Here is a 14,633-nt window from a genome sequence, read left to right as displayed (position 1 = left end):
CTATTTCATTAACAGAAAGATCTGATTTTTCAGTTCAAGGCTGCTTAATATTCTGATTCTAAGCCATCAAATAGCAATTATGCCTTCAGCTGAGACCAGTTGAGTTCAATTATGCACTGCACGGAGACAAAGCAAATCCATTCTTCCTTGCTAATATGTTTTCCGAAGCACTTGATATGAATAATAGTTATCATTGATTACAAGCAGTAAAGCCAGAACACAGCATACAATGAGTGAATTTTTTTATGCAGAAAAGTTTTACCTGCTTTCTTCTATTTGATTAATAGAAAAATTAGTCAAAAGTTAGCAAGCCTAATGGCTCCTACTGGAAAGAGAGTCACTATAATCTACTGATTTTAATGAGTTTTTAATTTACTTTCTTCACTGAGCTACATCCATAAGTGTAGAATTTGCTGGTATGAAAGAAAAAAGGAATAAAAAGTAACAGGCAAAAAAACGTTTTTTTCTCAGGCAGTACATGCACAATTCTCAATGGCTTTTGAGCCTGGAACGTGTCCCAGATCTAATTATTTAAATTCACGTGATCACTAAACTAGCATGACTTCGTAGTAAACATGAAGCAGTGCTCCAACAGTTGCCTTTCCATCTGTGAGACTTCAGGCACCTAAACGTACATTATGTTTCTTAAGATACGTACACACTGTCCGTACATTGCATCAGAAAAACGGAAATAGCTGCAATGTCATCACGTCCCATACTCTTCCACAGGGTACAGCCTGCACCCTGGAGGTAACAAAGTTGGGTGTGGAAACAACCAGGAGCTAACACATCAGCAAGTACTCCTGCAGAGATTACAACCATTCATCCCAATAGCAAGTAAAAATGAAGGTGTAAACTTTACAGAAAACCTTTAATCAGTCTTAGATCAATTGCAAACTGCAGAGGACCTGTACAACCACAATAAGTGTTTAAAATAAATGACAGCTCAGTCTTCAGGCACCTGCAGAGAACAGAATTACCTTTGCTGTGCCACAGATCTTTGTGTGACTTTGGGCAATTCACTTACTTCTGCTTCAACTTTGTGAATTGGGATTATAACATCTCTCTACCGTTCAAATAATTAAGCCAAAATTATGTATTCAGCTACGTACAATGCCTTAGATAGACTTAGACTGTGACTTCAAAAAACCAACAAAACAACAACAAACCCAGATCCCATCGACAGATATGTGTTTGATTCCTTTCAGTTCTACTGAAATTCTAGTATTTAGTTCTCTCTAAAGCAATCTCTCACAGCACATCCAATACATTTTTTTTTAATAGAGAGCTGCTGGAAAACTGTGCTAAGATGTTCCCGACTCAGACACAGAAGCCATCGTAGTTCACTGAGAACTATTGATTCAACTTCTGCTTGGGTCCTTCACACACCAGACTTTTTGATTTTGAAAGCACACAGAACTTCACAGTTCAGTTGCACAACAAACTGGGTCAAGGCCAGCAGAAAACCTAATGTCAAACAAATAGGTTTTAGCAGTGTAAAAAGCATGACAGGCATGGAAGACTGCATACAGGGTGTTTCATTAGTACCGGTTACTGGAGGATACCGGATACTTCACTAGAGAGAATGTAATCAGAGGAGGATACGTGACTGAATTTCAGATCAACAGATACAGCAAAAAGCAACGTTTGCACTGTCTTTGTGTTATATAACACTACAAAGTACCTGGTATAATGCCTTTTTCTATGAATAACAATTTATTTATGACGTGTTTCTGGAACTTTGTTCAATTTACCAAATGCACGATATAGCATCTCTCAGTAGCGTGGAAACGAACCAGCTGCTGAGGTATTTACAATCTCTCCTATTAAGGCTTCATGTTAAATCTCCAGCAGCTTAAGCACTGTTCTCTTAGGAAAAAAAAAAAAAAAAAAAAAAAAAAAAACCACAACCTTTTCATTTCTTACCTTAAACATTTGCTTGACTTTTTGTCGGGGTAGGTTCACATTCAGTTTGTGCATCAGCTGGAGCACTTCGTTAATACTCAGACTGCCATCCCCATTTTTATCTGCTTCATCAAATGTCTGCTTCAACCACATTGGACTGGAGTTAAGGACCATAACGGAATATCAAGGCGTGTTACAGAACATTATGTATATAGGAATTTCTTCATGTAAATGAGGCTAGGGATAAAAGAAAGTTCAAGGTAACACACAAAATAATTCCACTTGTGTTATATCTGTAGCAGTTTCTAGATTTGCTGCGCTCATTATTCAACACATGCTATTCACCCACACTAAGAACGTTGCACAGAACATTCAATTCTGAGCAAATTGAAGCATTGCATCATATTTTGTCTTGTACAACCAAATAAAAGGGACAACTTTACACAGGGAGCAACAGATGAAGGAATATACCTGTACATTTTCCAGTCCATTCTTGCCCAGTCACCTTTTTCAGTCCACTCTCTTTCCCAGACCAACCCTCTTCAAGGACTTCTGTCTCTGGAAACAGGGAGTGCAACAGAAACCACTTTGAAGCTTTGAGCCTAGAGCTTGTTTTTAGTAAAACAAATACTTAAGGGAATCCCTATGCTGCTGATTGTTCCCCGCCACTGGGAGATACTCTTTCAAGCAGTATAGAAAGGATATTGGTCTCTGGTCCTTTGGCGTTTTGCGAGGCTGTCTTCATCACTGATTCCTGCCATCAGATACTTTAGCCCTGTGATCCAGGTGCGTGCTTCCTCTCCGCTGGAAGACACCAGGTCAAGAGATTCCATATGATCTCCATAGTAGATGCTGAAGCAGCAGTTCGGATCAAAACTGCCATCAGCATAGCGTTGAAAGATCTCTGATTGCTTCCCCTCGCAAACCTCCTGAATAGAGTCGATGGAAACTAGAATGACAAAAATGTGTAGCTCGTTAGTGACTGTCGGAGAATATCCATGAAGGCTGGCTTGCAGTGTGACTGTCCTAGAAAGAAATCCCTTTTTGTTTGTCTTGATGCAAGTTATCTCTCTTAATCACACTGGTGCCTAGCCATGAACATAACAAATGAGCCTACCTTCCAATTCAAACAAAGAGAAAAATCATCTATAACAAAATTAGCCTAGGTAAGATTCAGATTTTACTTGAGCCTGAGAAAACTGAGACATGAAACAACCTGCAATTAATACAACAGGATAATATTTCTAGCTTCCATTTTCTTGTAGATTTCCTTCAGAATGGGCCACAGTCAAAGTCCACCACGCTGTGAATACCATCCCTGCTCTAATTCATGCTAAGGGCAGAGAGGATCAGGCATGCCCAGTCCAGGCAGGGTGCTTTTATCTGACAGGCACTTTACTTCCTCCCTAGGTACAAGAACAAAACAGATGAGAATTCGGTTCCATGCATCCCTCTAAGATCAAAATTTCTACCTCTTCGAGAGGTCAAACAGAGCATAAAAAAAGACTGCAGTTGGTCAGAACAGTGATTCATCTTATCAGTAAATTCCAGTTCTTCTACTTTTTGGTTTAATGTAGAGATGTGCAGATGATAAACATTCACAGACTGGGTATGTTATAATTGCATGAACAATTTATTTCTCTTGTAATGTTCCTGTTCCCAAGCTGAGAGAAGAGAAATTCTAATCATAATAATAATTAAAAAAAAAAGGGGACAAATTTTGTTTTGCTTTGTTCCATTGTTCTCTGGAGATTATAAGGAACAGACATCTGTTTGCTATGGTATGGCTACTGTGCAGCTGGACACAATATTATACACAGACAAATGGCTAGAGTTTAAAAGGAAAAACTTACCAATAGAACAAAGATTGCATTATTGAACGTCTCTATGCTGAAAGCAGGTAACTAGCAGTTGCAAGGAAGAGAGCGGTAACAGGCCCTCTCCCCAAACCAATTTTCAGCTGATGTTACACCCAGACATGCCATCTCCCCTGTACTGCTTCTTTGCCCGTGCAGTTTCACGCATCTTAAACAGCTTCATAACTGCAGTCTGAGAGCATTTCTTACTGGGATCATAATGAACCAACACCTCCTCATACACAACTTCCAGTACTGTCTCTCATCACCTCTTCCCAAAGCACAACAAAACCCTAGCTGCACTGCACTGGAAATAAAAATAATGGACAACTTAATGTAAAGAAATAAGTGTGAACAAGCCATAAACAAATGCAGCTTTCTCATGCTTTTGCACTAGGTCATACTTCTGGAATAGGGAAAGTAAATCATCAACTGTTAATCATCATAAAATACATTCTTTAAATCCAAGCACGTTTCACTGGATCACCTGCACCGAACCTTTCATGCTGGCTTGTTTAAAAGAGGGCAAGATCTTAGGAGGGATCAGAAGAAAGGCTCTGTGGCCGACACTCACTTTTGGCTTTCTCATTCTTTCGAGACGGTCTCCAGCGAATACATGACTTGTGCTCATCCAGGTAATAGAAACGGACCAGTCCCTTGGAACTGCCACGGAGCTTGATCATTTGGGTGCCAGCTTGCATGGAACTCATACATCTTTCCACTGAAAAGAAAATAAAGTGATATCAGTCAGTCAGATCTTGTTCCCCTTAAAATCACCTTTACAGGAAGAAAACATAGCAAGAAGCTGCTCAATTACCAATTCAGTTCAACGGGTAAGCTTTCCTGTACTGTCTGCTAGAAGAGGTTATGTGATGTGATCACGAAATCAAGCAGACTCTTGGCATCCATGAACTAACCTGTAAACGTAAAAGTTTCCATTCTCATATTAATAAGTATGAAGTCCTAGGTCAGGATTGGCACAAGGTACATACCCTTCCATTCCCATTCCAAGTGCTTAATTTGAGCTGCTGCAATATGTAGAAGCCTTGCTGGACACACAATTTGCACTCCTCAATTTGCGTCTGGACAAAATACAGACACAAGAAAGTGGAACCTAGCGTACTGAGCTCCCTTTCTTGTGTTCCTTCTGAGTGACACTGGACTGATACAGCAGAGATTCAGAGTGGTTTTTCACAGTTTACAGTAACATTTATAGTTACTATTAAAACTTTCAAAGTAATGAGAAACAACAGAACTATACAGATCATAAATCCCTACAATTTATCCTGATACATGGAAAAAAAGCCCCATTTCACATGTATTGTTAGAAAGATGTTCTAACCTCTGTTACTTATTTATGGTTCAGTAGCATTATTGTCCTTTTGGAGTTTTGGGGAGTTGGTGTACGTGTGGGGAGGTGTGGGAGTACTTTAGCATGTGAAAATGAAGAGAAGTTAGAGGGATTGAGTCACTTGAGTATTTTTAAACACGGATCAGCTTTGTCAAAAGATTCACGACCAAGGTCCAGTACACACACACACACAGAAAAATCAAAACCCAACCAAACAACAGAAACCCCCCAACCAACCCAAAACACCCCAAACAGGACACTGTCACACAGCAGTGGCATAGTCAAGAGTCAGCCAAAGGTGTTTCCTGTCTATACACAGACTTTTGCATTCCTAAAGCCTTGTGAGCAGGTCTTTTCTCTCCTTTAAATCAACTGTCTTAGTGTTAGTGCCAGAACTTTCACTCCTCTGCTTGCTCTCACTGACTCAAGACTCACTAAATTTCAGGACTCTCTAATATTCTTTTAATTGGCCAAAAAATTAAAATAAAAGTATCATAATAATCTCACAATATCTTTGAAAGAACAGGTATCTGGATAATTCTGCCAGCAATGGTTGGGACCGTGTTTTTGCTGCACACCAGAGAGAATGCAAGACTGAACACGTCACAAAAATGCACAGCCCCTACCAAAGGAGACGTTAATGAGGGAAGAGATCCTGTAAATCCTGCTGGAATTGAAGTCTTAATTTGAGGTCAGCCTGTCAGCCCTCCATCGCTCCTGAGCTGGAGTCCCTCAGCCGTCTGGATCGAGGAAACGCAGAAACGGAGCGCTGCGGCATCTCTGAGCCTCTGCAGAAGTTCCCGTTAGTTTCTAAGCTGTCTATGCCTGCAACTGTCTTGCTGAGAAAATATCTGGTGGTGACAAGTGGGACAGAAAGTGCTTCCAACCCAACAGGTGTTCCTGACTGAGGCCACTGCAGATGGCCTCACTGGGCACGAGTGTCACAGGAAGACTTTTATTAAAATCCATCTACTGGAACAGGAGATATAGTATTTCTCTAACCATTCCCAGCTAGCTGTACTGCTTTTATTAACTTTGGAGAAGAAATTCTGCTAGGAAGCAAAAAGTGACCTTTCTCAGACAGTTGTGAAGCTTAAGGACATTGCAACTACATGCCAGTATATATAAAAATAACCTTACAAGACTTCAGTGGCCTACTATGGAAGAAGACAACAGGAATACTTCCAAATGCTTACTTCAAAGATGGAAAACAAGACAAATATTGCACGAAAAAACAGAGTGAAGAGTTGTACAAATTCTCCAACTATGACCAGAGGGCAAACCTGTCTTCCTGGGTACAGAGAGAGAGGGAGAGGATGGAAAATTTCAGAAGTCCACACAAGCCAAAGGGTACAACACTGCAGCTACATTTCCAGAGAAATAAAAATAAAACAATAACGGAAACATAACTGAGAGGTTCTCGAAGACCAAGAAGCGCCCTGGCAATGAATCAAATGCTATAAAATAACACGGGACCGGGGTTGTGTCTCAAGTTCTTATTTTCCTCTCCACCAGTGCTAGACCAAGTTGTCACTAAACAAGACTTAAGCATAAAAGCCTTCCAGATGATAGTGTCTTGAGCAATTAAGCAGCAGGCGCTCAGCCTGCGTCTTACCAAGATGGCCGATTTTCCATCGAGGAGAAGCGACGATGCTGCTGCCAACCCAGAAAAACTCTTCAGCCAGGCGGGCAACCGAAAACTTATTTTGAAGCAAGGGACTTTTTGGAGCATCCATTTCTAAGACAAAAGGCAGCTTCAGAAGTGAACACAAGCACTGCAGGCCTTAGCAGAGATCAAGGTCCTGTAGTTGCAATTTTTTCAGTGTAATGGTATAGGAATAGTGTCAGGAAAAAACATTTCAGGATAATCGTTGATTTCCAAACTCCAGTGGTATTGTTCAGGCTGTTACAGAGCAGTTTCACAATAAATTCAGGCCTCCTAGTTCAGGTACAGACTATTAAAAAACCAGCAAAATCCTTTCATTCAGGGTGACATACCCATTTGTCCAGCTTGGAGGATGGGGTCGGTTTCAGTTCAGCATTTTAAAGACGACCCAGGCTGGACGCAGGCCCCTGAGGCAAGCTGGCATGCAGACGAACCCACTTCTGGACAGAAAGGCCTCCCGACGACGTTCTTTTCCTGTGCTACATTACCAGCTGCTGAGCAGCCACCAGGCCACCGAACCTGCTCACAGTTGTCGCCTTCTCCATGCTGCTTCCTCCTGGCAGCGGCGGCTCCACAGCGGGCCGGACCCCTCTCCGACATCTGACGACTGACGGCTTTGCAAGTCCCACTCTTGCTGGTGGCTTTACTTGTTCTTCAGAAACAAACAGCAATATCCATCGCAGTAAATAAGTGCAAAGTTAATAGCACAGTCCATTCCCTCCCTGCCCTCCCAAGTCACCCTTGCCTTGCGCTGTGAATCTGTCGAGGTGCTTAAGCTCTTCAGTCTCTCTCTTTCCAGTTCTGAAACAAAAGAATGATCACATCCTCTTCTCATCCAGCTCTTCAAAATATCACTGTACAAATCTTCATCTTTTCTCAGAAGGTTCTCCTCAATATTTTAATGGGCATGCCTGATAAAAGAAGGAATACTTCTCTCCAGGCAGGAAAAACTAGATACGCTGGGAACACAGCAACATGTTTGCTTGAAATCCTAAATCCACTGTATGCACTAATCCTAAAGCCGTGTTCTGCCCTATCCAGTCAAGGGATTTAGGTGACACATGTTGCAGCTGTAGAAAAATAAGAAGGTTAAAAAAAAATCTTTTTTTTTTTTTTTTGCCTTAGTTAGCGGCATCTTCCCATCTCACAATCTGTGTAGAAATGTCTCTGCAAACTGAGACAACGCCATAGAGGATGCTCTCCTAGGACACAAGGCAGGCAGCTACCCTGTACAAAACAACTGTTGCTCACAGAAACCAGGAACACAGTGCTTGAAAACTGGCAGAGAGAAAAGCAGGTAAGTATTAATTTTTAAAAAGCACTAAGTCACTATCTCATTCCCTTTGAAATGCATCCAATACACTCCAGATACAGAAATCTGTCATTTATGTTATCACAACCTCTTAATCTGCATTAAGTACAATATACAATTGCTCTTGCCATCTGTGATCTGTACAAGGAGCCCAACACGCTTCTAGCTCGACGAGCTGAGCACAAATTGCCCGTTTAAAACATACTCATTAAGTGCTTCCCACTCCTCCTTTCGCAGTGTGAGAAAGCTGTATCGCAGTTAATTGTGGAGATGCCTGACTCCCAAGTACAAGATGTTTATTTCACCACCTGTGTCCGACGGTCGCATGTTAGGCTGGCCGCAGAGCTCAGCCAGAGATTTATCCTGAAGAAAAAACAAAGCGGGTCTGGGCTAAGGGTCAAAGGCAGCAACATGCCTGTGTACACCCCTGTTGCTTTCAGCTTTGTTCCAACGCTGGGGAAACAGCCTTCCATTCCCCTAATGTCTCTCTCAAGAGGAGTTCGGTGAGACAACTGCAAGCCCATCACCCTCCTGCCATCGGAGGAGGAGCACCTTCTGTGCAGCGCTGAGCCACGTGTAAACGGGGGGCTGCAAACTGCTACGCCACAGGCACGAGCCCCTGCAGATCCCAACCCTCTGGTGCAGGAAGCCAGGTCTAGCACGGGCCAGAACGAGACCTGACAAAGGTCAGCCTAATTACCTGCTCCACCACACACTTCTCTGCCTTTCTTCAATCAGCAAGTATCTGTGTGCAGCCTCCCTGCTGCAGACAGGAGAACTTTGCTGGTAAAAAGGGAGGATGGCACTGTTGTACCTCACAGGGGGGCAGATACGACTCAACTCCAAGGTCTCAGTTACAAGGAGACAGAATTAAGGCAACTTTCTGCAATAAACCAGAAGTACTGTGCTTGTTTAGCTCCTTTTGTTTCCTCCTGCAACCTGATCAGAAAGCTTGCTTGCAGCCTTCCAGGTTATACACGCAACAAAATGTCAGCAGCTGGCACTCAAGTTAAAGGCAGATTTGCAATCTGAGGCCTACCAAGAGAAGGTTAATGTAAATCCTTTCAGCTGACACGATCAGTCCATCCTTCAGGCCTGTTAAGATGATCACAAACAGAGAAAAATGAAATGTTCTAACAAGCCCTTCTATGTACTGATTGTGGCTGGACAGTGGTAACCGCTGGGGAAAGGAACAGGAAATAAGAAAGGGTTAAACGTGACTTAATCCCTCTCCCAGCTCCTAAGATACTGCGCCGAGTACTTAGGATATAAGCCTATTGAAACGGGTTTCTATTCTTGCCTCACTTGACATCCCCAGAAAAGTCTTGCTCACCTGACAAAATGTGCAGATGAAAGACGTTTCCCCGTGGCACTTTAAAAACTTATTATTCTCCAAACGTACCAAAGGGTTTTCATGGCACACAAAGATTTGAAGACCAACAGTGTTCGAGCCTGCAGGCTGCCCCGTGGCTTAGCTAAAAGGGGAATTCAGAAGACCTGGAGAACAATGCTGGAATGACAAAGGCCTCGTCAAAGAACTTATTCACGTTAACAGTGGCAGGAGAGCCAGGCTCCATCACACAGACACAGCATCTTGCCAAAGCTATGGTTTGGGAGAGGGAAGCGAGTAAAATGAACGTCCTCACCAAGCCATCGGTTTATGATTAATGCAACCCACCAGGACGGGTGGATGCCTTTCCAACACGCATGGTCTACTGCTGAGGAAAGGGAAACATATTAAAAAGTGCTTAATACGTAGGGAAACAGGTGTAGTCCTTAAAGTAGAAAAGACTGAAAATTGCAGTAAAGGAAATGTCAATACCTAGTCCAGCCTCTGATCTCTCTAGTGCCTCCTACACACCAGGATTCAAGCACAAGGCACTGAAAGAGAAGCAACACGAGAGGTAAATTCAGATCTGAGTGCAGCAAGAAGCTGGTGCACGTCAGGTCTCAGCGTGCACAGCCAACTGCTCTCCTTCGGCCAGCTACTGAGGCTCGCGTAAAAGATACCTCAGGTGTACGTAATGAATTGGTTTTTAACGTTCAGTATATTGACTGCCGGAACATTGAACATTGCAGCCTGGTGCTGTAACTGACCGGCAAATCCGCATGGATTAGGCTTGTCACTTCACAGCTCTGCACTCCGCCTGGCCTCGCACGGGCATGCTTCACACTACAGACCCACTTCGCCAGATTACCGACCTGACCTCATCACCAGGGCTGACTCTAAAGTACTTAGAGACACACTGGCAGCAATTAGTGACACAGATACGGGCTCTAATACAGGCATCGCTATTTCCCATCCAGGGAAATCTTCCTCCTAATGGTCGCAGAGTAACAAGAAAACGATTGCAATCCCACAGCAGAAGTACTAAAATTAAAGGAGGAAAGAAAAGCTCCCGATGTCATCTGGTGCGGTGCCATTTATCCGTGTGCTCTTTCCCCACTTCCTTCTCTCCTCACCGTTGTACTTCCTGCAAACACCGGGCAAAAGGCCTGGAAAACCTGCAGCAATCACAGAACCGCTGCACCTTGGGTACCTCTGCCTGAGGTCTTCATCTTCATCTTGGTATGCCTGCTCCTGGCACCGAAGCGCTACGTGCTGGGATGCTTCAGAAGGCCGACAACAAAAGCAAACATCTGGTCGAGAGGCACATCACTCAGCACAGCCTAGACCAACACCTGAGCTGGGGTACGGCTCCGAGCCCAACACACCCCAACAGGGGGCACAGACATCGTCGCTGGGTGAAGACCGCCCGCCTCCCAGCACGAGGGATGCAGCGAGTACACGCTGCCGGCGCACACACCACATCTGTCATCATTTCTGTTTTCATCAGGCGACTAAACCCCGCATCGGCCGCATTAAGAATTCCCCAAACAATCCCTGTGGGCTGGTGCCGCTGACTTCCAAGGCAGGAAAAACCGGGACGGATGCGGGGTCAGAACCACGCTCCCCGCGGCCGCTCAGAGCGGCGGCCGCCCCACGCCACTACCCCGAGCGAGGTGAGCGGCCGGCTCCTCGCCTCTCCGGGGAGCGCTCCACTGACCTTTGGCGTGGGCACGGGGCCGCGGCAGCCGGCCCAGGCCATCTGGGCAGCCCGCTAAGCGCAGTAATCCACCGCCGGGATTAAAGCTGCGCAGCAGCAGGTGGAAGCACGGTTGTTTACTGCCTTCTGCTTCCCACCCTGCATGCTTCAAAGCGCAGCGTTTCGGCACGGGCTCTGAACGGAGCCGAGCTATCAGGTGTTACCTAAATACCTCTCTGTTCAGGTGTGCGAGGCCACGGATCCCGAGGGGCCAGCCCCGACACAGCTGCCTTGGCTCAGCAACCACGGACACATCCAGAGCCTTCCAATGCTCCTTAGAAATCTGCATTATTAAAATGAACTGATCCCCAAATCTCTTATTTTATTTGTGTGAGTAAGTATTTGTCAACAACACCCACACCCGTGTAATCGCAGCAGCCAGCCCATCTCCCTCCATGGTGTTCGGTTCTCTTGAGCTCATGGGAAAAAATTGATTTTTTTTTCTTGCAGAGCTGTAATAATGACATTTTGTACATCTGTAGACAAATGTCAGCGTAAAATAAAGATTTTAAGTTTCTTCTGGAGATAGACTTAATGTTACTCTAAAGCCATCGCTTCCAACCTTTGGCTACAAGAAAATACCCACACACTGACTAAAGTAAGAGCTTAAACTCTTTACATTTAAAGATCTTTCAGCACTTTACCAGTGCCATGGGTCATAAACACTGAAAGGGAGATTAAGGCACGTTGGGAGGGAAGATATCCATCAGTATTATTGAGCACCTTCTAAGAAAATACCTTTAAGAATCCAGAATTCGAAGCAGGGTGGTGCAGGAAAACCAGACAGACTGAGAGGCGTTAAGAAAAGACCTGCTACCAAGATGTATTTTCACAAGGAGTTCATTCTATCTCCCAAACTTCTCCCAAACCGGTGAGAGTGGCCAGCTTCCTCTGCAGCCCCTCGGTCAGCCCATCCGTTGCTGAAAGCCAGATATCAGAATCGTCAGTGTAAAATGAGAAAGCAGATGGCTTGTATTTAAACGACCTGAGAGCCCAGAAGTCCTGTGCCCAGCAAGTTCAGTAAAGGAACGTATCGGCCTCCCATCCTTGTGACTTCTTCCTGGGAATCAGGATGATCAGGCACAGCCCTTCCCTATCACGGGGGCCATGGCAGAGCTCCAGCCTCTACTGACAGGCATGACGAACAAGAATTATTTATCTAACGTTTCAATATCGCACTGACTTGAAGAAAATGAGATTTAGCTCAGAGCCACGTTTTGGCTTTCAACTTTGTTAACAAGGAAACACTTTCGTAGGGCCTTAAATGGTTTTGGACATTTTCTTTAGACTAGCAGGAGTGGTGGGGAGGTGACAACATCCTTTTCATTAACTACTAGCTATTCTCAGAAAATAAAGCTTTTTTTTCTTGTTCCTGCCTTGTAAGAAAACATGATTGCTCATTAAACTGAAACGAACGGGCAAAGCAATCACTACGTTACCCGAACATACGCCACAGTTCACAACACGCAGTCGGCCTCTTCTGAACAGGAGCGTGAAGTGCTCTGAGCCATGAAGACAGAAACCTGATTTTAGAGCGACGGAGGGCACTGACATTTCCAGCGGTGCTGTTACTGCAGTGCAGGCTGCGCAGGGTGGAGGTTAACGGCCTTCTGGAGGCTGAAATCAGGCAAATGCACTTTCATGTGAGATCCCTGCCTCAAGCTCCACTCCAATTACTTTGGAGTTGTGGGCTTTTTTTTTTTTTTTTTTGGGGGGGGGATTGGTTTGATTTCATATTTTGTTTTAAACATTTTTAACATTTGTGACTATTATCGAGAAAGCACGTTCACTCATCGGCTTCTCATCTTCCTTTCAAAAATACATCACTCTACAGAACCTAGCATCTGCACATCTTAGAAACTAATTGCAAGTCCTTCTGCAGGCTTGGAAGATGATCATAATTATGTTCTGTCCTTAAGCAGGAACCACCCGCTGAAATTCCCAAGGGGGAAGCTGAAAAGCAGTGCCCAGGGAGCACCCGCACAGGGCTGGCGAGCCGAGGGCCACCCAGGGCTGCAGGTCAGCAACGCCGCTTATTGCCTGGTGTTTTTTAGTCTTGGACTCTGTAGATAGGGCAAAGATACAGGACGTGATTGCTTCTGGGCTCTTATAGAAAAGGTTATTTCTATTTTTAGCTGTGGTCTCTCTATCCCCTCCCTCCTGACCCAAAGCAGCCTGCCAGCCTCGCTCCCCCCGGGGCGCAGAACCAGGAGGCGAGCAGGCATTGCAAGGCTGGAAAGGAGCCGGCTTACAGGCTCACCTCTGAAAGCGGGCTCCTGGGAAAACGTTTTACAGAGATCCACATTTAATGGTGTTTCTGAACTTTGCTTTGTACAGGGCTGGCCCACCCGCCCTCTGTGTCTGGCCACGTCATGCCAGAGAACTGAGCTGTGCTCTGCCACCTAACGGCTTTCGGTCCGCAGAGGCCAGCGCTGTTTAACACCACCTGTAAGTCCCTGAGCCAGAAAGCCGGCCCTGCTAGCTGAGCTAGGTTCACATTCACCTCCTGAAGTCCTGAAAGGAACTGGCATGTACATCAAGCCGTAGCAACACCTTCCTCTCACATGCCTTGCCGTAGATAGAAGCTGCTTTTGATTTATACCAAGGACAATGCAATTCCTCAACTGAGAATTCCCAATTTACATACCTAGAGTTAGACAAGGACTCACGGCAGCTAAACACACCACTAAAACGTTCCCTGTTAGAAGTGTCTTAGAAGCGGGACGTTCATCATTTCATATGCTAAAGGCCTCTAATTAATTGGATAAATGCCTCTCAATTAGAAGTACGGCAAATCACTGCACTTTCAGTAAGAAACCCTATTTTCTACTTCCCAGTGTTTAATACTTTTAGAATCATGTTAGTTACTTGATGTTATTTCTTCAGTAACAAATGGGTAGGACTGCATAAGGAAAGCCAAGGGCACATTCCAGCAAATTTCAAATCTCTATTGCAAAGCACGACTGTGTCGTCATTTCTGCTTGTGAGAAGTGGGCTTGATGAGCTCTTCCACTGACACGAATCAAGAACTAAGCTTCAGAAACATCTTTCAATTGCCTTTTACGAGTGCAATTGACATCACAAGGTGCAAGTCAGTAAGAAATCAGGCTTGAAGTGTTTTCTAAAGACAAAAATAAACCTTTTTAACCTCATTGGTTCACTGATCCTTCCTTTACATAACAAATATACGATGTGCACTGTTCCTCTCACTCCACTGCACTCACGCACGTGGAGCAAAGAAGGCTGGATGTATTAGCTTCTTCAGCTGAGTTCTGGCCACATTTTCATCTTCCAGACCTAATTATATCTAACCTAAATCTCTTGCTAAATCAATGAAAGAAGAGCTGTTCCTCTCCTTCATAAATAGGAACACCAACAGACAATGAATGCACTGAGGCCGTCCCAGGGTGATGCAATACGGTCACCCACCAACACGTAAGCTAATTTTAAAATGATG

General features: G+C 44.4%; 1 protein-coding gene across 2 annotated transcripts in view; it reads right to left on the bottom strand.

Annotated features, from left to right (window-relative positions):
- The window catches only part of PLCH2 (phospholipase C eta 2), an 89,748-nt gene that overhangs the window by 32,594 nt on the left and 42,521 nt on the right, over positions 1–14,633 (bottom strand). The window contains exons 1-4 of one of the 2 annotated variants that reach the window (XM_066982217.1): positions 6,728–6,863; positions 4,336–4,482; positions 2,611–2,854; positions 1,927–2,056 (exon numbers count right to left, since the gene is read on the bottom strand). In XM_066982217.1, coding sequence (XP_066838318.1) covers positions 1,927–2,056; positions 2,611–2,854; positions 4,336–4,482; positions 6,728–6,848 — 642 coding nt within the window. In that variant the 5' untranslated portion in view covers positions 6,849–6,863. Of the gene's footprint in view, positions 1–1,926; positions 2,057–2,610; positions 2,855–4,335; positions 4,483–6,727; positions 6,864–14,633 lie in introns of those variants that run through there. The other variant, XM_066982216.1, reaches the window with a different exon arrangement.

The sequence above is a fragment of the Anser cygnoides genome, chromosome 23, assembly GCF_040182565.1.
Source record: "Anser cygnoides isolate HZ-2024a breed goose chromosome 23, Taihu_goose_T2T_genome, whole genome shotgun sequence".
Taxonomy (NCBI): Eukaryota; Metazoa; Chordata; class Aves; order Anseriformes; family Anatidae; genus Anser; species Anser cygnoides.
The sequence above is the reverse complement of the archived record's forward strand: the minus strand, read 5'-3'. Positions and strand labels throughout refer to the sequence as shown.